This window comes from Triticum urartu, chromosome 6A (assembly GCF_056163025.1).
Source record: "Triticum urartu cultivar PI428250 chromosome 6A, HENAU_Tu73, whole genome shotgun sequence".
NCBI lineage: Eukaryota > Viridiplantae > Streptophyta > Magnoliopsida > Poales > Poaceae > Triticum > Triticum urartu.
In genome coordinates this window covers 586,798,939-586,825,563 of record NC_141878.1, presented here as the reverse complement: position 1 = coordinate 586,825,563, position 26,625 = coordinate 586,798,939, and the positions used below count along the sequence as shown (strand labels likewise).

The 26,625-nt window shown below is 48.7% G+C and overlaps 3 protein-coding genes across 3 annotated transcripts; all 3 read right to left on the bottom strand.

Annotated features, from left to right (window-relative positions):
• Nucleotides 1–1,159: 1,159 nt before the first annotated feature.
• Nucleotides 1,160–2,232, bottom strand: LOC147966703 (uncharacterized). The gene has a single exon (XM_087529037.1). It carries the CDS (start codon nt 2,119–2,121, stop codon nt 1,462–1,464), a length of 660 nt encoding a protein of 219 aa, XP_087385163.1. The 5' UTR covers nt 2,122–2,232; the 3' UTR covers nt 1,160–1,461.
• Nucleotides 2,233–9,079: 6,847 nt separating this feature from the next.
• LOC147966702 (uncharacterized) lies at nt 9,080–10,138 on the bottom strand. Its single transcript, XM_087529036.1, has one exon. The coding sequence runs from the start codon at nt 9,830–9,832 to the stop codon at nt 9,242–9,244; it is 591 nt and encodes a 196-aa protein (XP_087385162.1). The 5' UTR covers nt 9,833–10,138; the 3' UTR covers nt 9,080–9,241.
• Nucleotides 10,139–17,782: 7,644 nt separating this feature from the next.
• LOC147966701 (uncharacterized) lies at nt 17,783–18,576 on the bottom strand. The gene has a single exon (XM_087529035.1). It carries the CDS (start codon nt 18,484–18,486, stop codon nt 17,854–17,856), a length of 633 nt encoding a protein of 210 aa, XP_087385161.1. The 5' UTR covers nt 18,487–18,576; the 3' UTR covers nt 17,783–17,853.
• Nucleotides 18,577–26,625: the final 8,049 nt, after the last annotated feature.

Here is a 26,625-nt window from a genome sequence, read left to right as displayed (position 1 = left end):
TCACCAACATATCTTCACATATCTTGCAATGCTTTCACCCCCATATCCTTAGATAAGCCACTACTCAATCATATGCTACTAAACAACTAAAACATCATAAAAAAATCAACATGAAAACCTAGGTTGCACCTAGAGCCAATAAAATCTTCAAAACCACAAACTTTATTGCAAAAACTGATTGGAGGGATTGGAGGAGCTTACCAGCCTCTTCGTTTTGCCCCAAAGATCAGCACAAATGGTGAGCTCTAGAGGGGAATCGACAAGGGGGGAGGGGGGGGGGGGGGTCGTCGGCCTCTGTTTCGCGACAAGGAGAGGAGGGCAAACACCCAATGTGTGGGTGGGGCCTGCCCGTAGCCAACACTGGGAGGAAAGCTATTTGACACCCTGCCTTAACAGACTCTGACGGTAGGGCATCACACCCTACCGGTACTGTCTCTGGCGGTAGGCACTTATCCACGTCAATGTGGTTGACGGTGCCGTCTATGTTAACCAGGACCCTATCACCAGAGCCTGTGACGGCGGCTCGTTCTAGCCTACCGCCAGATCGGGTGGCGGTAGGAAAATAATCAGATTCGAAATTTTTTCTCGGAAGGGTCAAGACGGTGAATTTGGTCTCCGGGTGCGTGTTCCTGTGCCAGCTCCGGCGAGCCACAGTACTACTATACCACTCCAAAAGAAGCAGCAGAGGGATGGAACAAAAGTATCAACAAGCATCTGCTTTCCTGCCTTGGCCGCTTCCGCCTGCCCTGCCCTCTGAACTCAACGCAGCGTCTCAGCCCGATTGACTGTTCGTTCGTTCGTGTACCGGGGCCTCAGCCTTTCCCCGTTGCCCGCCTGTACTGTCGCCTCGCCTCGCCCGCCGGCCGCTCTCTCTTCTCCTCTGTTCACAGCAGGGAGACGACACAACGAGACCAATGGAGGAAGACGCGATCGTATACACCAGCCCAGCCCTGTGTTTAGTTTCCCATTGGACAAGCTCGCTCGTGTGATTCGCGTCTTCCCACAATCCAAACACTGCTGCATTACGTTCTGTTTTGTTACAGCGTAGGGTACCTTCCCGTGACTGTTGCGTTGTGTTTTGTTACGTTACGTGCAGTCTTTCCCTACAGGACAGGGCAACAGAACTTTGGACACAAGAAAACGACGGCAGTGAAGCAGGTGCAGTAGAAACTCCGACGATTTTCATATGCATATATAGGGAACTAAACCACTCAAGCGAAAATATACATGAACAAAGAGCAAAGGAAGCAGTACTATATCTGCTCCCTGGATTCAGTATCGATCACTGCTGCTACTACTACCACTGCTCGATCAACCGCCCGATTGCTACTGATTAACTGAACTGAGATATACTACTGCTAGCACAAAAGGAGTACGCATATGTATATGCCATCGTCGTCAGGTGCTCGCCCGTCTCCGGCCCGCGCGGTCGGCTCGGTCGACGCGGAGCGCGCGCACCGATCAGTAGCCCTGGCCGTGCCACGCCGGCGAGCTCGTGCCGTAGTAGCCGCCGTGGCCCTGGGCCGGAGCCTGCGCCTGAGGAGCGTACCCGTAGCCGCCGTACGCGCCCCAACCAGCACCAGCGGCGGGCGCAGCCGGGTAGTAGGAGGCCGCAGAGGAGGGCTGCCACGGGTACGCCGCGCCGTAGCCCCCGGCCCCGGCGCCGCCGTTCCACCCGCCGCCGAGGCCAAGCAGCTGCTGCTGGTGCTGCTGGCTCGCCGCCCACGCGCCCTGCCCGCCGTACTGACGCGCCGCCGCCTGGCCCCCGTACTGGTGGTGCAGCTGCAGGTCGGCGAGCAGGGCCTGGACCGCGGCGGCGTCGACGTCCGCCTTCTTGCGCTCCTTGGCAGGCGGGAAGACAAGGTCGACCTTCTTGCCCGTGGCCTTGCGGAGGGCCTTGCGGAGCCGCTCGGGGTCGGCCGTGGCCAGCACTCGCACCTCGCCGGTGGCCTCGGCCGCGGTCTGGTCCACCGCCTCCACCCCGGGCGCCAGCGTGAGGTCCCGCACCGCCGCGCGCAGCCTGTCCGTGCACCCGTGGCACTTGCAGTGCATGGCCACCTTCAGCGAGAACTCCCTCGCCGCCACCTTCTCCACGCCGCCGCTGCTCTGCTTCTTCCCCATGGCAGGCAGACTACTCTGTCTCTCGCAAACACACACCGAACGAGCTGAAAGAAAGTGGTGCTAATGAGGAAGCAGGGGAGTGGATGGAAGTGTGGTGGAACGAGGAGCGCCGGGGCGGGGTTATATAGCCGACGGGGAGTAGCAGCCGCGGCCGCGTGGAGTGGGACCGTGGGAGAGAGGAGTGTGGGCGGGCGCGTGAGTATGGATGGACATGGACCGGCGGGTCAAGGCGAGTCAACCGGAGCAAACCGGGTGGGACGCGACGGAGCTTTCCGTGTTGGTACGCTGGAGTAGCTCATCTGTCGCCGTCCGGTCCGGTCCGACGTGATTTTGATTTGTGATGAGGTGACTACTCACGTAGCTCACTCAGCTCACTCTGCTAGCTAGCTGCTGCCATGCACTGCAGACCCAGCTCAGCTGACTGGAGTGGAGAGAGAGGTCTGCTCTTTGACCGCCGGTCCGCGGGGGGGATCCATCGGTTCCTTCGTTGGGAAGGAACAACACACACACAATTTCCAAACCCTGAACGTGCAGCATGGTCTATTTACAGTATGGAATGCTGCTCCTGCTTCACACGTACCGAAAATTGACCACTCGTTCACGTAGCAAGTAGTAGGTATATGCAGTGCAAGGATGATAGGCTGGCAGCAGTTCACAATGCTCCTAAATCGGATTAATTAAAAAGAGGAAAGGTGGAAAAAAAAACTTAGTAAGATGGTATGCTCTGCTGCCATACCGTAAGGCAAAAAAGATGGGTTTGATCTGGACGGGCTGTTCAGTTGTTCTTCACGCGGCCTGCACGCCGTTCACTTCGCCGTGTCCCGATGGGGGATGGCGGCAAACTTGTTAATCCGCGACCACGTGGTGGCAGGCAGAACAGAAGAAGGAGCTGCGCAATTCGTGGCTTCACAGAGCAGGAGTAAACTAAAGACTGAAGCCCATTGACCGGACTGGCTCGAGTCGCGTCCGCCTCCGCGTGATCGATCGCACGGTCGGGCACGCTGATTGGCGGTTACTATCGCTGTGGGATCTGATCTCATCCGATCCCACCCCAACCAACCCATGTTCCAACATCTATTAACTTCGTTTTTTACTGGGCTTGACGCGCTGGACACGGCTTCCATGCATGCATTTCAGTTGCTTCCTACGCTATTTCCCCCTTTTTCTTTTTCTTTGACACTTGCTTCTTATTTACTGAGATGAGGTGAGAAACAGGATCACTTCTCAAGGGCATCCACGCACCGACGCGATCTATGTCTACCTGCCAGGACACTGATAGATACTTACATAGATATATACCTGTTCATATGAAAACATACCTTGAAAAGTTTTTTCCTTTCATTCGATAATCGATAAATAAACATCACTTAAAGGTTAATGCTGATCATGGAAGAAAAGCGCATGCACAAGAAATCAGTCAGCAAATGCTCCGGGCATCTCCACACAAGAGTGGAAAATTTCGTTATTATTTTTCCAAAATGCTAAAAACATGATATCGGATTTTTAGCTGTTCAGATCGAATGCCTTTTGTGTCGTTGGATCATCTCACACGGATATCAAAGCAAAGCTAATGCCATTTCAATGTCAGATTAGTTCTTGAAACCGAGCAAACATTCACGTCACCCCCTTTCCTCATTTACCTCTTCACTGTCTCGCGGTTGTCCCTCATTTCTCCTCCACCTGTCCTCCCCTATCATCGACTCACTCTTCTATTCCAACGAGCAAATGTGGTGGCAAACCGTCATTTTGTCGTTGTTTCCAAACGGTTGCCGGCGGTCAGAGGCGAGTTAGGTTCCGCCTGGTGCTGGTGGCCGGGGCCGCAGTTGTGGTGGTTGGATCTGTGGGTTATTGGTTGCCGCTATTGAGCAACCACGGTCTCCGGTGTTGGGCAGTGTAGACGGTCGTTGAGGATGCCAGACTTGGAGTAGCCAATGAGGTAATGAGGCACAGGCCGCAGACGGAGGTTAAGATGCGGATCCCACTGTGAATCTCGACGAGGCGCATGGAGGTGTGCTTGATGGTGATGACGAGGCCAGAGAGGAGCATAACCTTGTAGACGGCCTTGGCTACCCTTCCTAAGAAGCGCAACATTGGTTAACTGGGAGTTGGCGGTGCGACGTCGGAAAATCGTAGTGTGGGACCTCGAGCTGCGCGGTAGGGAGAAGTGCGGTGTGGTGCCTGGAGCTGCGCGAGACAGCCAGATGGTTGTTATGGAGCGGCACGTCGACACGGATGCTCGGGGTAGAGTGAGTTGAGGTGCAAGTCGGGCTTGGCCATGGAAGGTGACGTCCAGCATGCGACTGCGGGTGCGCCTGCTGCTCTTTGCTCCTGTTTCGTATTGGGTTCCTTTGGAGATGAATTTTTCGTACGGCATTTTGGTAGATGATCGCAGGAATTGATTAAGCACGGACGATGGTTAGGCTTAGTTATGTCCCAGGCTTCAGAATATGAACCTTTTGTAGTTGCATAAAATGTTTTTCAAATGTCACCCATGGTAAAAGCATTCACACTTATGCGTCTGGCAAATTTGATTAAGTGCATGTCATTTTGTGGTAGATATCGTTTTGGATTGTATCTTAGTCACATGGCAATTTGTAGATATTTCGTTGTCTTACAAGAGAAGATGCAACATGCCATGTGAAAGTTGTTTGAGTGGAAGTGAAGTACTCCCTCCGTTCCGAATTACTTGTCGCAAATATGGATGTATCTAGATGTATTTTAGTTCTAAATACATCCATTTCTGCGACGAGTAATTTGGAATGAAGAAAGTATGTGAGTATGATTTCACAGAAGATTACGAAAATAACATGATTTTTTTAACAAGTGTGTATGTGAAATCCGAACTCATATCGGATCTCAATTCATATTTGTGTTCGCCATTAGACCGGTACTCTGTGCTGTGTCCATGTGCATAATCTGGCGTGGCAACGATACATTGCCTATCAATTACAAAAAAAACCGGGTGGGTTTGATTTGGATGCAGCCATGCAGGGTTGTTGTTCTTGTTCCACGCGCAATGCACGTCGCTCGGTTCAGCGTGTCCGTCCCAATGGGATGGAGCAAAGATTGATCCCAAGAAAGAAAGATTTGATTCGTGACCACATGGCATGGTGGCAGGGCAGGCTGCTGCCACGAGACGAGCAGAGAAGCTAATCAGTGGCAGCAGCGGAAGAAGGAGCTGCGCAATTCGTCGCTCCACAGAGTAGAAGTAAACTAAGGGCATCTCCAGCCATTGACCCGACTCGCTCGAGTCGCCTCCGCGTGGCCCATCGATCGTTCCATCAGGCACGCTGAATCGCCGTTGTTGTTAACTTGTTATTGCTGCGATCTCATCTCCTCTCCACCCCAACCAACCCATGTTCCAAAATCAAATGCTTCGTTCTTTACTGCACTGGACGCGCAGGACCTGGCTTTCCATGCATGCATCTCAGCTCCTTCCTGCACTATTTTTTCTGACAGTTGCTTCTTCTTCTTCTTCAATTAAACATCTCTTTCTCGAGTGTCTCTTGCGAAATTATTATGGCGATCAATACATATTGCTTTTAACATACACCCTCCTACAAGCATAAACACGTTATTTCAAACGTGGCTCAATGGAGTGGACAGTCACATAGCTAAACATATTCGGATAGGGATATGCGATTTATTTTGGACTATCTGAAATACTAGAAATGATTTGTTTTTAATGCAACAAAGTTCAATATTTTTTTGCAGGTTATCTACAAAGCTACAGTCTGGATCCGTATGTGATCGTTACTAACTAATGCGGACTTCAGGGAGCTTTTGGCTATTGGGTGCAACCGTTGAGAGATAGTAGCATGAGCTATCATTAACCGATTTGGATGGCGAGCTAATAATAGGCTAGGTGTGTAGGCATCGTAGTATATTCTTTATCACCGAATGTGGCACTTTTCCTTTTGTGTTTCGTTTTAAGCTCAGGCTATGAGCTTTTCTGGATCTTGAGACTTTGTTACGTTTTTATCCCCCTTTTAAAAAAATGCATATCACTGCTCATATGGAAACATGCCTTAAAAGTTTTTTTTTCTCTCTTTCATTCAAACAAATAAACACCACTTAAAGCAGATCGTGGAAGAAAAATGCACACACAACAAATCAGGTGGCAAGTGCTCCGAGCATGGCCACACAAGAGTGGCAATTTTCATTATTATTTATATGAAATGCTAATTTTCCCGTTCATATTGAACGCCTTTTGTACCATTGGATCATCTCGTACCGATCTCAAAGCAAAGCTTATGCTACGTTGGCATTAAAATAGTTCGCGCAACTGAGCGAATATTTGGTCCCATGGAAAATTTAATTTTCTGAAAATGCCAAATTGATTGAACAAACCATTGTTAATTATTTTTTGTACACCATTGCATATCTATTTTTTGAACATTTCCATGGCAAATTTGTTTAATGGTACTTTTTTGTACACCATTGCAAATTTATTTTTATACACCGTTCGTTCGGCCCATGTGATGGGTTTGCTAGACAAAACCCATGCATCCGTGCATGAATGCCAATGGAACATGTGGTACGGCGGCAACTATATCATGCTTATACGCTGAAGTGTCTACAGTAATTGGGTCAACTTATTCGTGCACAGTTAACAGAAATAGGGAAGGAAAAAAGGAGCTCGCAGGGTTCGATCCCTGGTCACCTGAAACACAGCCCGTTCGTGTTAAGTAGTTGGGGTGCGACCTAGTTGACGTGAAACAAGGCAGGTTTTCCACTGGTTTTTGCTTTCTCTTTTATTTTTCCACGGCCTTTACTCCATTTTGGTACCCATTTTTCGTTGGTATTTTTCTTTTCTTTCTCTTTTCGTTGTTTTTCTTTCTCGATTTTCTTTGTGTTTTTTCTTTTCTTTCTTCTTTCATGTTTCTTTTTTCAGTTTTCTTTAGTTCTTTCTCGATTTTTACTAGGTTTTCTTTTCTTTTTCTTCAGGTTTGTTTGTTTCCTTCATGTTTATTGTTGGTTTTCTTTTCTATACACATTTTTGGTATATATCTAATACATTTTTAACACACGTTTAATATTTTTTAAATGCTTGATTAATATTTTTTAAATACCAGATTAACAATTATTGAATACATAGTCAGCACCTTTTCTATATATGTTAACATCTTTTTCAAATGCTTGATTAACATTTTTGAATACAAGCTTAATAGTTTTTAATATATTGTCAACATTTTTCCAACACACGTTGTATAATTTTTTGTATACATTTCCATATACATGGTCAATATTTTTTCGATAGACATTTAATAATTTTCAAATGCATGATTAACATCCAACGCAAAAAATGCATGATGAAAAATATTCGGAACAGTATGTAAAGTATATTTTCGTAATATATACTTGAAAGTGTAAACAAAAGTAAAAAAAGGAATAAAAATGAATTAAAAACGTGTAAAAAAAACCGAGGGCATGGCCTCCCGCGCACTTGGCCGGCGCATATGCTCGCGGGACTGCGAGTCGCAAGTTTTTCTCGTACGTCGCGTTGGCAAACTCTCACGGACGGATGGACGGACGGCAAAACCACGCATCCCCTGTCTTGTGAATTTGGGAAGGATGATGGATCCATTTTGTGGCACCGACCGACCGACCGACCGTCCAAAGCATTGCCCTTGCTTTCTGGCCCAAGCCAAGCGGAGGAGGGGAGGGGAATTGGGTGGATCCTTCCTTCCCTCCCTCCCTCATGCGCGTCGTGCATTGCATGCTTCTCCCAACACCAAAACGCAGGATGGATGCATGATGAGTACGTAGTAGAAACTTGAGGCACGCACATGCCACAGCCACAGCCACATGGAGGAGGCACAAAGAAGGAAGGAACCGCGCAATTCCTCACCAGGGCACTAGGACGTATATATCACCCGGAGCCGCAGCACGTTGACCCGGGCTACATGCATTGTGAGTCGTGGATCGATCGGGCCGGCCATGCATGCATGTTCCACTTGAACGACTTCCTTCCTTTCTCTTCTGTGTAGCATGTTATCATGCATCGGCGACGCGACCGTGGTTGACTGACTTGACGCTCCGTCGCCAACTAGTCGCGGTGGACATCAAAGTACGTTGCGGTGAAACGCGGGTTGAACCAAAAAAGACGCTGCCGCTGCCCCACTCTCCTCCTGCCTCTCACCTCAACTCACATGCACAGCCTGCACTGGTGGCTTTACACTTGCACAGCCTGCACTGTTCGTTCGTCGTGTACCCTCGCCGGCTGCTCCCTCCCCTGGCTAATCAAATTGTTTTCCCTGTCAACTATCTATCTGTCTACATATCTTTGTCTCTAAAAAAATAATAATAGAAAAATGAAGTCCAGTCCATATTTGTTTGTCAAAAGTTAAAAATAAAGTCCAGTCCATAAATCTAGCATCGCACTGCACTGGATCACAGTCGGTCACCATCACAGTGCGCATACGAACGTGTGTGTCATTGTCGAGCAATTGCGGTGTGCACTACTAGAAACGAAGGTGACGTCGGGCGTCATGTTCAGGACTTGGCCTTTTCTCGAATCAAACGCGCGTATATCTTCCTACGTTAGCTAGCTAGGGCAACGACACTTTCGGGACGGGGGTGACTTGATGAAAAGATCCTATCATGCATGCATGTCCATTAGGAGCTGAAACGCTGTATAATACTCCTACTATCAGGGTAATATCAGATAGGGCCGGATCTGTTGGGCGATGCATGCATGGTCGATCCCATGTTCCCCGTTGCCCTTATCTGCTAGTCCTAATTTGTTGCTAGGCGGCTGGCCACTGGTCTGGTGACTGTTGCCTCTCAGCTCTACTCAACCAAGGTAACACGCACGGGCACGGCACCGCGCTGTCCGTTCGTAACTTTGTGTGCCCCGGCCGGGTCCAGCCCTCTCCCCATTGACACGTAATAAATAAAATGAGAGTCTGCACTGCAGTATAGAGTGTATAGTCTCAACGATCTGCACACTTACGTATACGGAACTTACCAAATATACAGGCTTATTCTGGCTAGCTACTATACTAGCACGTAGACATAGTATTGACTTAGTAATGATCGATCAGCCATTATAGCTGCTGGCACACATAAGTGTATACGTATATATGTAAGTCGGTCGTGTCGTGTCGTCGTCTCGTCATCACGGCGCGCTGGGGCCGCCGGTCCACCACGGCGCGCCGGGCACGTAGGGGCCAGGCGGAGCCGTCGCCGGAAAAGGGTGGCCGTATGGTATTGGTACCCAAGAAGGGGGCGGCGGGCCCGGGTAGTAGGACGGCACCGGAGGAGGGTACCCCTCGACGTAGCTGCTCCCGTACCGAGGATGGCCCGGCGGCGGCGCCTGGTCGTGGAGCTGCGGGTCGGCGAGCAGCCCCTGCACCGCGGCGAAGTCGACGAGCCGAGGGTCCTCCTTGCCGCCGCTCCAGCGGCCGGATCGCTCCTGCTTGTTGGGCTTGGGCGGGATTAAGACGAGGTCGACCTGCTTCTTGCCGGTGGCCTCGTGGAGGCTCCTGCGGAGGCGCTCGGGGTCGGCCGTTGCCAGCAGGCGCACCTCCTCGGTGTCCTCCGTCGCCGACCGTTCCAGCACCGCCACCACGCCCGGTGCCAGCGCGAGGTTGTTCAGGGCGGAGCTCACCTTGGGCGTGCACCCGTCGCAGCGGCAGTGCATCGACACCTTGAGCACGAGCTCCCTCGCGATCGCCTTCTCCCCGCTGGCTCTCCCCGCGTGCCCCATCGACTGGTTGCTCTCCGTCTCTGGCTCTCTCTCTCACTGTCGCTCACCGTCACCGAACGAGATGAAGCTCGAGTCAATGACGATTGACGAAGCAGAAGGATAGGTGCAAGTGGCTATATATAGAGAGACCAGTGGAGGCGACGAGAAACATTGGCAGGTGTAGTGAGGGGGTCGCCTACGTGCAAAGGTCATGATTTTGCTTGCAATTTCACTGAACAAGCGCTCGTAATTTCCTCACTTGATTGCTTCATCGGCAAGGAGTGAACGAACGCGCAAAGATCACAATTTCCCTAGCAATCTCCACTGAACAAGCCCGGTCAATTTGATAATCTCCCTCATCATGCCACCCACCCGGCACTCGCCTACGTTCGTATACTACTACGTACAAGGGAGGAAGTCAGGACAGGAAGCAACCGCGTAATCAAGCATCGACCGTAGTACTAACACGGAGCAGCAGCACGTACGTAACGGGACACGGCCGCGGCAGGCCGCAGTTGCATTGCATGCATGTGCATGTCGCGCCGCGTGAGAGACATGCAGCAGCAGCACCGCCACGTGGAGGGTCAGGGCCTTCGCTGCCGGCGCTTATTTACGTAACGGCGTTGCTTCTCTTCTCCATGGCCATGGGCGAGGTTGACGCGTGCTTCACTTGACGCCAAGGACTCGGCGTCTGCACACACTGAGCAGTGGGCGCTGCAGCGATGAGTGATCTGATCTCCAACTCCAACCCATGTTTCCAAAATCTAACGACATCATTAATCCATTCTTTTCTAGCGCCGGCTTGACGCGTTGGACGACCTGCCTCCCGTGCCGGTACAGGACCATCTGCGAAATATCTCCAATTAGACCCTCCTTTTTCGTTTTCATTTGTAACCAGACCCACATAGAAAATCTTCACCCAAACGAGACCGCCGAGCTTTGCTACACCTACAAAAAAATAATACGAAAACTAACGTAAAGGATTAGTTGGCAAAATTTTGATTGGAGGGAAGGGGAGTCCACCCTGGAATTCAGGGGGGGCAAAGATTGAGAGCAAGACACCTAATCAGGTAAGCTAATTTTCGTACGATTGTTTCGCAGGTGTACGATTTCTTCGAGACCGCCCCTCATATGACGAGTTGCCCGGCACATCATTGGCACCCCTGGTTTGGATTTGAGGCCGCCCAAACGCGTCCGCAACAACGGACCGCCCCTGACTGGCCCACCTTGACGCCACAAAGTTTCATTTATATCCTCTCCCTGGATCAAACCCTAATCATTTCTCTCACTGTCCATCTTCTCCATATCGAGCAACGGATCTGAGCTCGCGAGTCCGGTTCCAACAACGGCGTTGACAGGGAGCTCACTGTCTGCTCGGGCGAGGAGGAGATAGCCCTCCTGCCCATGCTCCGCTGCTCCCGGGTCGAGACACGAACTCCATGTCGCCTCGACCCAAATCCATTAGTGGCGTCAAGGTTAATTAGCTAGAGTGACTTGAAATGAGTGGTTGCATGCATGTTCATTTTCTCGAAGCTAGTGGCGTCTGGTTGTAATGGAAGTGTCATATACTAATATCATGTATGATACTATCAGTTTAGCTAGATTTCAGTTAGCTGACTTTTAGCTTTGTGGTCAGCCGATTTTCTAGCCGTTCAATTATGCTTTTAGATTTGTGTAGTTTTTTTTCCTGTCAAGTTTTGCTGCTGGTCGTACAGGGGCCGTTTGGATTTGACTGACCCCTATTTTGGGTCAGTCCATTTTCCTCTTGGGCTGGATTTTGGTGCAATCATGCTTTTCTTCATGGGTTTGCTTTTGCTTTCTGCACGTGTACGCTTCATTTTTTTATTTATCAGTTGAGTTTTTTTTCTTTACGTGTATTTCCGATTGTTGAGTGTGTGTCAATATATACATGCAAGTACTATATGTACAAATTACATTAGAGTATGTAAACTACACTCTTATATATTTATTCTACATATTATAAAAAGTGCATCTATGTGCTAATTGTGTGAACCTTTTTATATACTTTTTATTCTTTTAAGAGTAATACCAATGCTAATTGTTTTGTGCTGATTAAATTCATTTTTCTATTATTTTGTGTATGTGTGCACGAAAGTACTAAACAATATGTGTGCAAATTATACTAGATTGCATTATTATATGTGTATTCGCTGCATATTTATAAAAAGTGCAATTTCACTATAAAGTTGTGTGCAAGTTTTCCTTTATTTTCTTTCTTACTAAGAGTAATACCAATGTGATTAATTTATTCTCTCCGAGAAAACTTTATTTGTTAGTAAGTATACACGCAATTTTGATACACCACGTCTGTACACTATAGTAGAGAGCAAAAAATGCAATATATATATATATATATATATATATATATACTATTTTTTCGCATATTTACAAAAGTGTAAATTTAGGACATACTTGTGTGCAAGTTATTTTTAATTTTTCTTTCTTCTTAAAAGGTTTCATTTTCCCCTAGAAAACTTCATTATTTTGTTTTAGTTTTAGTTTTTATATTTTCTTTCTTCTTAAAGGGTTCCATTCTTACATAGAAAACTTCATTATTTTGTTTTAGTTTTAGTTTTAGTATTTTTTTTCTTAAAGGGTTTCATTCTTCCATAGAAAACTTAATTATTTTCTTTTTCTTTTTTTCTTCTTAAAGGTTTCATTTTTCCTAGAAAATTTCATTGTTTTATTTTTGTTTTTTATTTTCTTTCTTCTTAAAGGGTTTCAATCTTCCCTAGAAAATTTCATTATATAGTTTTTGCTTTTTATTTTATTTCTTATTAAAGGGTTTTATTCTTCTTACCTAGAAAAATTCATTATTTTTAGTTTTTTCATTTTAATTTTTTAACGGTTATACCAATATCGTTACACTATTATATGGTTATTCTTTCATATTACTCCCTCCATCCGGAAATACTTGTCATTACAATGGATAAAATGGGGTGTATCTAGACATATTTTAGTTTGAGATACATCTATTTTTATCCATTTTTATGACAAGTATTTTGGGATGGAGGGAGTATAAAAAGCGCATTTTTGTGTAAAATGTGTGCCATTTTTTTTTCATTTTTTTCATTATCATCATCATCATCATCATCATCATCATCATCATCATCATCATCATCATGTTCATCTTAAGAGGTAATACGAACAACAATAATTCATTCATTCTTAGACAAGTTCATTTTTTATGCGAAAGTTCCACTATTATATGTTTATTCTTGCATATTAGAAAAGATCGCAATTTGTTTGTAAATTGTGTGCAAATCTTGTCCCTATTTAGTTTACCTTCATTTTCTATCTTTTTAAAGGGTAATAATTTTTTTTGCGGGGGACTTAAAGGGTACTACTAATGCTACTAATTCATTATTCTTTAGAAAACTTCATATTTTGATTTTGTTTGATTTTTTATTTGATTTTCTTCTTCTTGAATGACAATACCAATGATCTTAATTCATTCCTTCTTATAAAAAAATCTTGCAAAACTACACTACTATATGCTTATTATTGCATATTATTAAAAAACACAATTTATTTGTAAATTATGTGCAATTTCTATCTTTATTTTCTATTTTAGTTTTCATTTTATTTTCTTACCATTCCTTCTAATTTATTCCTACTTACAAAGCCCTTTTGTTTTAGTACAATAGTATAGGACAGTCAAAACCTTGTGCATGGCCTTCTGTCCAAGGCTTGACTTTGTTCTGATCCAAAAAGAATAATCTATCATGAGAACAAAACTTTCAATAGACTAAAATTCAGTGACCATGTTGCCTTTTTACTATCATAGGAAGGGACTGTAGTAAATAGTCCATGAACGTGCAGCCTTGGGTGCTTTTTTTTTTGAGCATCAGTACAGAGTACAGACAGAAGCGCTCATATACACACGCATACACTCACCCCTATGAACGCACGCACGCACACCCTATCCCTATGAGCACCTCCGAGAGACTGGGCCGGCATATCATCTTGAGATTTATGAAGTCACCGTAGGCGCCTCGTCGTCGACGGGAACGTCTCCTCCCACTGAAAGCGCATCGCCGGAAATCCTGAAATAAATCCAGAAATACTGCGAGCACCAGAATTTGAACCCTGATGGGTTGAGGATACCACTGTCCACCTAACCAACTCAACCACAGGTTGACTCGCATGCAGCCTTGGGTGCTGATCGCACTAGGCCCTGGCAGGTTTGCTAGCTGTTGTACGCATGAGTTTGGGGCTTTGGGCAGCACGTTTGGACGTTTGATGACCCTGAAAGTTAACAAAATCTTTTTTTTTCTGGCCTAAGAAAAATTAACTGACCCATTATAATTTCAGTCGACTGACTGTTAGTCGCTCCGTGATACTATCTTCCTAATGCATAGTATCATATATTAGTATCAACTAGTACTTTATTTATTGTCATGCACGACACGTAGTAACATTGTATCTATTATGATAGGGTATCAATGATATGAAACTCAACACTCTTTTTTTTATTTAATTTTATGACATATCATCAAAATTATCTAGTTGACATGCATGATACTAGTTATTGTATTCCCATAACCACCGGTCTAATTATCTAGAGTGACTTGAAATGAACATTTGTTGATCAACAAGCATCAGAGTTGGAACACTGAACACCCGTGATAGTATCTGAATGAGGTCAGATCATCGGCCCGACCTTTTGGGTGATGCGTGCATGGTTGATTCTATGTTGCTACGCGTCTGGCAGCGTAGCACGCGCACGCCCAGGGCCAGGGCTGGCGCGGCGGCCGGGTCTGCTACACTCGACGCGGCGGCCCTGGTCCTGGGCGTGCAGAACAGAGCAGCTGCTGCAGCCTGTGGCCTCTGAGCTCAGGTCAGCCCAACTGACAGGTATGCACGGCGGCTCAATGTTTCGTTTCCCACTCGACGCGGCACCGGACACGTAACAATAGTTCTGTTTACAAAACGAGAGTCTGCACTGCAGTAGCTTCAACGGTCTGCACACATATGCTTTCGGAACTTATACAAAATAGGTTATTCGGGCTAGCTACTATACTAGCACATGGTATTAACTACAGTAGTAACGATCGATCTGGCCAGCACATATATGTTCAACTGACTGTATTAACTCGACTTGTACTGTCTCGTGATCTGGTCTGCCGTACGTACTCCGCCGCTCCGTCCATCAGAAGCCCAGGCCGCTGTGCCACGGCGACGCGCTGGGGTCGAAGTCGCCAGGTGCAGCCCGCGCCGGACGAGGGTGTTCGTAGTTCGCTCCCAGTCAGGGGCTGCGCCCGACGCATTTTAGGGTTTAGGTTCACTTATAATTTTCTCCGTATGTAAGTCTATATTAAATTTTTAAAGTATTATATTTAAAAACGGAGGTGTTAGTTGGTAAACTAAGAATCATTGCACTGCGAAGTCAAATAGTGCAATCCCCTGTGCTGCTGTTGTCTGCTGGTGGATTTGAACGCTGAGAAACTAGATAACCTTTGAGAATGATGATGTGATACGATCCTTTGATGAGGCTATCTTTATGATTATTCTTTTATGATGTATCGGGCAGGTTTACTCAAAGGAGCAAACATGGATCTGTTTCATGGAGGAGTGCGTGTGCTGACGAAGGAAGCTACACTGCTCGCTCGGCAGATGAAGCCGCCAGTGGCTGCACTTGGTGTGGGACATGTGGTTGGGGCTTGATCTGAGTCCTTGTCCTTCGTGCAGCTCGGTGTTCTGCAGTGTCTGTCGTCTTCGTGGCTAGTTTTGGTAGCTTGGTTCATTAGTCTCATGTTGTTTTTTAGGCTGTCGGGTCATCTGGATAGTGTCATTTGGTGTTGGCTGGACATGTTTTAGCTTCGTGTGGTTATTCTATGTGTCGTCAAGTTTTTGCTCGGTAATGGTATTTTGATGTCGAGTATCGGTGCCGGGTTTCATGGCAATGTACCAGCTCTCGCTTCCGTTCGTTTCCTCATCCCACTCTTGATTGTAATGAACTTGGAATTTTGTATTTCCGTTAAGCAATTAATGGAAAAGGGAAGAAAATAGTGCAATTTAATCCAAATATAATCATAATCATAACAAATTTTCCTACTTCTCAAATAACACATTAAATTACTACTTCCCTGTCTCAAAATAAATGACTCAACTTTATACTAACATTAGTAAAAGTTAGTACAAAATTAAGTCACTTAATTTAGGACGGAGGGAGTATATGATTAGTGTCTGGTCTGGTGTATATTAGAATCCAGATTGCACTTTCGAAGAGACCCACGGCACCACACTAGAACCGCCGCTGTATCTTGTTTCTGAAAAATCAAAGGATAAAGTTCAGTCTATCTATCATCGCACTACTTTGGATCCTGGTCGGTCAGCATCACGATGCGCGTAGGTCCGTGTCATGGCGGATCGCACCGATTGGGGTGTGGAGTTGAAATGCACGTGCGTGACGTGGGGTCGTGTTCAGGAATCAGGACAACAGCAGCTTAGGAAAACGTCACTTTGTGGACGGGAGAATCATGGAAGGAGCTGCATGCACGCATGCACACGCACGCATACCATTTTCTCCCGAGAAACACTTTGTACCTAGTACCAGTGAGTGCGTTACCGCTGCTGATCAACAAGCATACCATTTTCTCCCGAGGAACACTATGCACGCACCGTACTACTATCACGATAAGATCAGATCGGCCGATCGACCTTTTGGACGATGCATCATGGTTGATTCTATGCATGTTCATTCACGGCCGGCCTTATTATCTGCTAGTCTTCCTTCACTCTACTCTGAAGTATCATATGTAGTATCATGCATGCTAACTAAGCAATTTTGATGAGGTGACGTAGAAATAAATAAAGTAAGAGATTCTTGAGTATCATGTTAAATGATGTGCTGCTTTGTGTCATGCATGGCAATAAATATAGTCATGTATAATACCAACGTATGATACTATGCATTACGGGTGTGGTATCATACACTAGTATGAATATATGATACTTCCCATTACAATTAGTTTTATTATCTGCTACTCTTCCTCGAGTCTACTCTGGTGGCCGTGGCCTTTTGTGAAATTAAATCTTTCATTCAATTGCCACTATAGCGCAGAGCCCCGAAATGTTCTGGAAATCCCACTTAGCGGCTAAAAATTCAGCATTTATATAACTACAAAAATCATCCCCCCAAATGAAAAGCTGCCCGCAATAACTGTGGAGAGAAGCCGCCACGAAGACTATTTTGTGACATATTATGTATATCTCTTCATATTTTCAGCCTTAGTGTTTCTGGAGGAGACTTGAACAAGAGGATGTATGATAACAGGCATATGCACTGATTAGGGGAGTGTTGAGAATTAACCAAGTTATTATTTAATTTAGATTTGATCCCTGCTTATACGGTATACGCAAATTGCCCACGGTTGCTACGCCTATTGGTTCATGTTCTTTGGATCGGCGTGTATAAATAGCAGTTACCATTTGTCAATAAAGATTGCACTTGATTCATTTTGTTGCCTGTTGATCTCCTTCCATCTCTACTCGTAACAGTTAAAAACGTTGTTGGCCTCTGAGGTTTGAGCTCAGCTCAGCTCAGCCTAACTGAGACGCACCACAGAGTCGTGTACGTATACCCCTAGCCCTAGGTACCGCCCCCCATATATTGCCAACAAAGCCAACAGAGGAGAATGATCATAGCATCAACGGTCTGCAAACATATGCATACAACGGAACTTACAAAATGTATAGCAGGCTTATTTGGGCACGTTTATTAATCAGTAATGATCCATGGAACATTTTATAGCTGCTGGCACATACGTATAAGCATAAAGGTATACGTGTCTATATAGTTATATATGTACGTGGATCATCGTCGTCTTGTGATCAGGTCTGGCGTACGTGCTCGTCTCCGACTGGCGCGACCGGCTCTGCTCGGCCGCTCGATCGATCGTTCTGATCGATCAGTACCCGGGCCGCCGGCCCACCTCGGCGCGCTGGGCCAGTAGGGGCCAGGTGGAGCCGGCGCTGGAGCAGGGTGCACGCAAAAATCCTAGACTTACGGGATGGTTTCACGAAAGTGGGCTATGAGGTTTACGTGTCCCACCCTTATTAATCCACTCCCCCGTGAAATTCGTGATGTGGGTCTTTCTTTCCCTTTTATTTGCAATGACAAGTTGACAACTCAGCCTGTAAGCTTGCTTTAATATAAATCTGCCCGTACCTCTAGCAAAACACGGATGCACGTACGGTACCCAAGCATGGGCCGGCGGGCCCGGGTAGTAGGGCGGCGCCGGAGGAGGGTAAGCATCCACGTAGCCCCCGTACTGACGATGGCCCGGCGACGGCGGCGGCGGCTGGTCCTCCCTCACGCTCCTCCCACCACCGGAGCCGGAGCTCTCATTGTTGGGCGGGAAGACGAGGCCGACCGTCTTGCCCATGACCTTGCTGACGCGCCTGCGGAGGCGCTCAGGGTCAGCCGTGGCAAGCACCACCACCTCCCAGGTGGCCAGCGCCCCGGACTGGTCCACCTCCAGCACGCCCGGTGCCACGGCGAGCTCCGTCACGGCGGCGCGCAGCTTGCCCGTGCACCCCAGGCAGCGGCAGTGCGTCGGCACCGTGAGCACGAACTTCCTCACCGTTGCCGCCTCGCCGCCCTCCTTCTCCCCAGCGTCGCGGACTCTGCTGCTCCCCTTGTTCCCCATGACTTGATCGGTCGATGCTTTCCTCCCTCTGTCTCTTGCCTCGGGTACAGACTGCAGAGAGCTAATGAGGAGCAGGCAGGGCAAGGGCAATGGCACATGGAATGCAAGTGGCCAAACGGGCACTCTATATAAAGCGAGGAGCAATGCTACATCTACGGGCTGGTTGTTACGTATCTTACATAATGGATGGCATGGCAATGTTTAATTGGATGTTTAGTTATGGGGAAGGAAGATTACGTAGAGTACGTAAAGGAGTTACGTAGGTGTAGCATTTTTGTAAAGCGAGCGAGCGAGGACGCGGCTCCTCTCTAACGTAGAGTACTACCCACACACTGACGCGTGGACCCGGCTGGGCTCCTCTAGACGACTCACGTGTCACGGCTGGCCTCACTCTTTTGTCCGCTCTTGCTCTTTCTCTGCCAAGTGTAGTCAGTTAGTGTTGTGTGGCAACTCACGTCGCTAGCTCCTCACTGCTCGCCGTGCCAGTGGCTCTCTCCTGAACCTATCTTTCTGTCTATCTGCACGCGCTTGCTGCCTGGCTGACTGGCTGGCACCCATGGCCATGGATGGGGCCGGCCGGCCGGAGACCCTCCTCCTTGGCCGGTGGCCGCCGGCCCGATCCATCCATCCATCTTCCCTCCGATTGCTTGCTTAATCGGTAAGGAATGAACGAACGCGCAGAGGTCGAACACAATTTCCCTAGCAACTCCCACAGATCAACTGAGCCGGACCTCATAATTTTCTTGCTCCCTCGTCTCGCGAACCACTTGACATTAGGCGCTGTACGAGAGATCTTGTGGATCTTAGTCCTGCGTATGATAACACGGATCAATCACATCGGCATTGGCCGGACCGGACCTGATGCAAGGAACCATGCCATGCCATGAGTATGTCCCAGTCCCAAGCGTCCTTGTCTGACTCGCTTGACGCCTAGGTCGATCGTGGCTTCCTTGCTAGTTTTAGTAGCAACTCCCGCTGAACAAGACCGATCGATCACAATCTGCTAGTAGGAGTAACTTTCTCGTCTTGTGAACCACCCGGCACCCGGCCACTAATGTTGGAGTAGCACCACACAAGAACGGACGTGGCAGTAACACAGCTCCACATACACGTGATTTGATGTGAAACAAACCCGAGGTTCATCGGCCGAAATCACTATTCTGACCTTTTCAACAATCTTTGTCATAAAATGAACTCGACATGAAAGTATTTCACGATCTAACCCTTTTAGCAACGCCACATCCCGAAACGTTTCTTCTCTATATAGAAACGCCGAAGTAGCTTGCGTTTCAAATCCACATTCAAACGCCGAGCTAGCTAGTGTTGTCGATTCACATAGAAACGCCAAGCAAGTGGGCGTTGCCGCCCTGGCTAGCAACGCCATGAGCATTGGCGTTTCCATGCCATGGCCAGCGACGCATGCCACTAGCTAGTACAGGGCAATAACGTACACGTTCAGTAAGCTGGCCAGAAATTTCGCTGGTACGAGAGCATCACTGGCGTGACTTTTTAGCCCGCGTATTTCCTTGCTGATAGTATAACAACTGCCAGTTGTTTTGTCAGAACAGTTGGCGCATGTTAGACTAGGTATATTGTAGATATTACGTGTTGTAACACAATACATGTATATATACGTTCTCTCCTATATATATGACAACCGTACCCGCTTAGGGTATCGAATATTGTTCCAAATCCTAATTTGTCTAACATGGTATTAGACGACGCGTTCGATCCGTGCCGTGTTTCCGCCTCCTCTGCCGCCGCTGCGTCGACCTCCACCGCCGCGCCGTCTCTGTCAAACCTGGCGACGGACTCGCCGTTCACGGCGTCTACGCCGCTCGCCTGGGCCCGTCCGGCTGCGGCGGGATCGCGCCCGCCAGCGCCCCCATCGCCCGCGATCCATCCTTCCGTCGCCCGTGATGCGTCGTTTTCCCGTGATGATGCGCCGAACTCCTATCCCGCGGGGCATGTCCAGGTGCCATACGGCTCTACCCGTGATGCGTCCCAGCCAAATCGGGATCCATCGCTGGCGTCCCAGCTGCCCCGCGATGCTGCGTACGTCGCGCCGTTGCAGTATGGCGTCCCGGCGCGGTTGCCCTACGGTGGGATCCAATCGCATGCTGCGCCGCCGGCTTCAGGTTCGCAGGTGCCCTACGGCGGCGCATATCCAGCGCCGTACGTCACGCCGTCGCCGTACGTCCCGCAGGCGCCGTATGCTTCGTCCTTCGCGGTTCCCTACGAGGCGCCGTATGGCGCTCCCTATACTGTCCCTGTGTCACACGTCGCATCGCTGCAGCTCTACAGCGTACCTCCGACGGCGCCCTACGGTCATCACCAACACTACCGTGCGCCTCCGTCGGCCGATGCACTGACGTCGTACAGTGCTCCTCCGACGTACGACTCGCAGCTCTCCGCACCGGTGGCTGAACCAGGACCATTCCACTTCGCTCATCTGGTGACGGTGAAGCTCTCTGCTGATAACTACCTCCTGTGGAGCGCTCAGGTGTTGCCGCTGATGCGTAGTCATTACCTTGAGGGGTATGTTGACGGTACGCTGCCGTGTCCCCCGGCCATGGTTCCGGTGCCCTCGGCTGCTGGTGGCTCCGTCATGGTGTCCAACCCTGCTCATCGTCGGTGGATCACTTAGGATCAAGCTATTCTGGGTGCCATTCAGTCCTCGCTCACTCCCTCCGTTGCCGGCATGGTGGTCTTTGCTGCAATGTCGAGGGATGCATGGGCCACGCTCGACTCCAGCTTCTCCTCGCAGTCGCTGGCACATTCTTCTGCCATTCGTAACCAGCTGGGCGAGATCAAGAAAAATGATCTCTCCGTCACGGCCTTCTTCAACAAGGTCAAAAGTTTGGCTGATACACTGTCATCTATTGGGAAACCTCTCCGTGATGAGGAGTTTACTTCGTTCATTCTTAATGGGCTTGATGAGGACTATGACTCTCTTGTTGAGAACATCAATGGACGTGACACGCCGATGCCGTCTCGTGACCTCTACGCGCGCCTCCTCAACACGGAACAGAGGCTCGCTGCTCGCCGCTCTGTCGGAGTCTACACGGAGGGCCCTTCTGCAAACACTGCTCACCGCGGGGGTGCCCGTGGTGCCAAGCAGAAACCGTCGCCGTCCACGGGCAACCAGCCCCGTCCGCCCGTTTCAGCTCCTCCACTGGTTGGCCGCAAACGCCTTCACTGCGAGGCATGTGGTGGTGGCGTTGACTGTCAGCTCTATGGCATTGAGGGGCACTTGGCGTCTCGATGCCATCGTCGCTTCAAACGTGATTTCCTTGGCATTGGGAACAATGGGAAGGGCAACGAGAAGCAGGCCGCTCTCGCTACGCAAGAGCCTGGGTTCACTCCTTCATATTCTGTGGACCCTGCCTGGTACATGGACACAGGCGCCACGGACCATTTGACGAGCCAGCTTGACAAGCTGACCACTCGCCAGCCCTACACCGGTCATGATCAGGTCCGCACTGCCAATGGATCAGGTATGCCCATCTCACATGTTGGTCAGGCATCTCTTCTTTCGCGTACCACTAAAACCTTGCGTCTTCTTGAAGTCCTTCGTGTTCCTTCAGTCACACGTAGTTTACTCTCGGTCCCTAAATTAACTCTTGACAACAATGTGTTTGTTGAGTTTCACCTTTTCTATTTTTTTGTTAAGGACCGGGACACGAGGGACGTTCTACTTAGTGGTCGAGCTCGCGACGGCTTATATGCGCTTGATGTGCCACGAGTGTCTCCACGAGTATCTCAAGTTTTCAGTGGGGTTCGGGTGTCGTCTTCACAGTGGCATTCTCGTCTTGGTCATCCGGCCACTCCCATTGTGCGCCATGTCCTTCATCGTCATCATCTTCCTGTTGAGTCAAGTAATAAGGAGTTTCTAGTGTGTGATGCATGTCAACAAGGCAAGAGTCATCAGTTGCCTTTTTCTGTATCGAGTCGTGTTGTCAAGGCTCCTCTCGAATTTGTGTTTTCGGATGTATGGGGCTATGCCCAAACTTCTGTCAGTGGTCATAACTATTATGTTAGTTTCATCGATAATTTCAGTCGCTTTACTTGGATTTATCTTATTAAGCGCAAATCTGATGTATTTCATGTCTTTATGCAATTTCAAGCACATGTTGAGCGGTTGCTTAAACACAAAGTTATTCATGTTCAGTCTGATTGGGGGGGGGGGTGAATATCGTAATCTTAACACCTTCTTTCAGAAGCTTGGCATCTCACACCATGTGTCTTGTCCTCATACACATCAGCAGAACGGTGCAGCTGAGCGCAAGCACCGTCACATAGTTGAAACTGGTCTAACACTTCTAGCACATGCCTCTGTCCCGTTTCGGTTCTGGAGCGATGCTTTTGTTACTGCTTGTTTCTTGATAAATAGGATTCCCACACGACTTCTTCACATGAAGTCTCCTCTAGAAGTGTTGTTTCATGAAACTCCAGATTACTCCTTCCTCAAAGTGTTCGGTTGTGCGTGTTGGCCGCATCCAGGGGCGATTTCACCGTTCGGGCACCCTGGGCACGTGCCCAGGCTCGAGCGCTGCGGATTTTTCGAGTGGCCGGGGTCACAATCCATGAATACGTACGATCTAGGCGGAAAAATACAACAACTTAATGAATTGGGCTAGTTTAGGCGTTGCTTTTGCGGTTTGGGCTTACTCACGCCAAACGAGAATGCCTAAGGCTCATCCATTAATTTCTTTATTACATGGGCCACGCTAGGTTAGTCAGACTCAGATCGATGTCAAGCCTGCGGCTGCATCGCTCACCTCGCCTGTTTGCCTGCCTCGCACACTGTTTGCCTCTACGCCGCGCCGCAAGACTGTGCCCTAGCAATTCCGGCGTCGTTGGAGGTGGTGGCCGGCGAGGTGCGTGGACTGATGAAGCACCGATGACCGGCAAGACCGCAAGATATGGTGCACGACCGAGCCTCCAATTAGGCTACGATTCCACCAAGTAAAGATCGGGATCTGAAGCGAAAGCGCAGGAGTCAAAGCGGCATCCCCTGTGATGTGAATTCTCCTCCGACGGATGGTGGCTCGTCCTCATCATCGTGGGCACTTCAGCGAGCACTAGTCACGCGTGCAGCACCAGCAAATGCCCAACCTGCGCAAGGCCATGGCCAAGAGACAGCAAACAGCCAACGGCGAGGGCCACCAATGGCAGCGGCAAACGACAACTAGGTGAGTTATCCGACTCCAACTATGTTTGTTCAACTACATAATTGAGCATATTATTTAGTGACACTAGTGTGTTGGCGGTTTGATAGACCAAAGTACACTTTAGTTTATATCGTGCCCAGGCTTTGGGAATTCGCTAGCTCCGCCATTGGCCGCATCTCCATCCGTACAATAAGCACAAACTCGAGTTTCGCTCTAAGAAGTGTGTGTTTCTCGGATACAGTCCTCTTCACAAAGATTACAAGTGTCTTCACATTCCGACAAATCGTGTTTACATTCCCCGTGATGTTGTGTTCGATGAGGCTGTTTTCCCTTTTTCCACACTCTCACCATCCACTGATACTACCGCTACCGAGCTGCACTCCTTTCCAGTTTTGCCTGATCAATTTGTAGATGCTGCATATTCTCCTCTGTTGTTACCTAACCACGGTGCAGGAACTGAACGGGACGCTCGCCTTGAGCTTCTTCACGATGACGTGGTTGCCGCTGCACCAACTGCAACCGTTACACCGGTTGGGTCGCCCGACGGGGAGCTCGACGTCGACAACACGTGCGTGCCTCATGCACCTGGATCAGGTGGAGCGGCCGCCTCACCTAGCCCGGCTGCCCGTACGTGCATGCCCCATGCACATGCATTGGGTGAGCCGGCTGCCCGTACATGTGTGCCCCATGCACGTGCATCGGGTGAGGCTACGTGCATGCCCCATGCACATGCATCGGGTGAGGCTGCAGCCTCGCATAGTCCGACTGCTACTGCAGTGCTGCCGCCCTCGCCCGGCCTGTCTTCGCCGGCCACCCCAGGCCCAGTAGCGCTTGTGGACTCCCCCTCGGCAGAGTCCATGGACTCGCCTGCTGGTGTGTCTTCCGCGCCGCTCCTTGACGTTGGCTCTTCTGCTGCGGCGGCTTCTCCGACACCTCCGCCGCCTGTCACACTTCGCCCTCATACGCGCAGCAAAAGTGGCATCTTCAAGCCTCTCCAGCGCATGGATGGTACCGTCGCATGGCTTGCGGCCTGTGTTGCTCGTGCTGAGGCTGATCCTACGACAGAACCGCGCCATTTTCGGGCAGCGCTTGGCATTCCACACTGGCGCGCTGCTATGGAACAGGAGATCCATGCTCTTCGAAAGAATAATACCTGGCGCCTGGTTCCACCTCCCTCTGGTGTCAATATTATTGACTCTAAATGGGTGTTCATGATGAAGAAACATGCCGACGGATCCATTGAGAGGTACAAGGCAAGATTGGTTGCCAAAGGGTTTAAACAAAGGTATGGCCTTGATTATGAAGATACGTTTAGTCCTGTTATCAAACCCACGACTATTCGTGTTCTTCTTTGGCTGGCTGTTACTCGAGGATGGTCACTTCGTCAGCTCGATGTCCAGAATGCCTTTCTTCATGGAGTTCTGGAAGAAGAGGTATATATGCGTCAGCCACCAGGTTTTGTTGACCCTGCTCAGCCACATCATCTGTGTCGCCTCGACAAGGCTCTCTATGGTTTGAAGCAGGCTCCTCGTGCGTGGCATGCACGTCTTGGCGCCGCTCTTCGTGCACATGGGTTTATACCGTCTACAGCAGACACGTCTCTGTTCATTCTTCAGCGACCTGAGGTGACTATGTACATTCTGGTCTATGTTGATGACATCATACTTGTCAGTTCGTCCGTCACTGCTGCAGATCGACTTGTGGCTTCTCTAGGGGCTATTTTTGTTGTTAAGGATCTTGGGAGACTGCACTATTTTTTGGGCCTGGAGGTTCTTCATTCTGACAGTGGCTTGACTCTCACTCAGCAGAAGTACTCTCAGGATTTGTTACGACGTGCGGGTATGATGCAGTGTAAAACTGCTACGACTCCTATGTCCTCCACAGACAAATTGTCAGCTTTTGATGGGGACTTGCTCTCCTCTGAGGATGCCACTGAGTACCGCAACATCGTTGGTGGACTGCAATACTTGCTCGTCACTCGACCGGATATATCATTCGCAGTTAACCGTGTGTGTCAGTACCTTCATGCACCGCGTGGTCCTCATTGGACGGCGGTTAAGCGCATTCTGCGCTATGTTCGACACACTGTTTCATATGGTCTACATCTGCAGCCTGCGGCTTCTGGTTTGATCTCAGCCTTCTCTGATGCTGATTGGGCTGGTAGTCCCGATGATAGACGATCCACGGGGGGACATGCTGTGTTTCTTGGTCCTAACTTGATCGCCTGGCAAGCTCGCAAGCAAGCTAACGTGTCTCGGAGTAGCACTGAAGCTGTGTACAAAGCAGTTACTAACGCCATAGCTGAGATCATATGGGTGCAGTCATTGCTTCGAGAGTTGAAGGTCTCTCAAGTCCAGTCGCCTGTTCTTTGGTGTGATAACATCGGTGCTACATATCTTTCATCCAATCCGATATTTCATGCCCGAACGGAACCCATCGAAGTTGACTATCATTTTGTGAGAGAACGTGTTGCACAGAAGCTACTTCAGATCAAATTTGTTTCTTCTAAGGATCAGCTTGCTGACATTTTCACTAAACCCTTGCCCTTACCTTCTTTTGAAGGATGCCGACGCAATCTTAACCTCCTGAGTGTTTCAGGACATAGTTAAGATTGAGGGAGGGTGTTAGACTAGGTATATTGTAGATATTACGTGTTGTAACACAATACATGTACCTGTACGTTCTCTCCTATATATACATGACAGCCGTACCCGCTTAGGGTATCGAGCATTGTTTCAAACCCTAATTTGTCTAACAGCGCAGCATAGCTTTTGGCGTATTTCCTTGCTGATCATCTTCTCAACAAATCATTTTGCTGCTGTATCCATCCCTTGCGTGCTACATAATTTTTATTTTTAGGATCAGGAAAAGTAGCTGTTCCATCCCTTGCGTGGTACTCAAAAAGATTACGCAGGATCGGGGAAAACTGCACAGCAGTACATGCATGCATGCAACGCATGCCACT

What these genes read in the sequence shown, in the direction of transcription:
- LOC147966703 (XM_087529037.1), bottom strand. Translation starts at nt 2,121, where the DNA reads ATGGGGAAGAAGCAGAGCAGCGGCGGCGTGGAGAAGGTGGCGGCGAGG.
- LOC147966702 (XM_087529036.1), bottom strand. Translation starts at nt 9,832, where the DNA reads ATGGGGCACGCGGGGAGAGCCAGCGGGGAGAAGGCGATCGCGAGGGAG.
- LOC147966701 (XM_087529035.1), bottom strand. Translation starts at nt 18,486, where the DNA reads ATGGGGAACAAGGGGAGCAGCAGAGTCCGCGACGCTGGGGAGAAGGAG.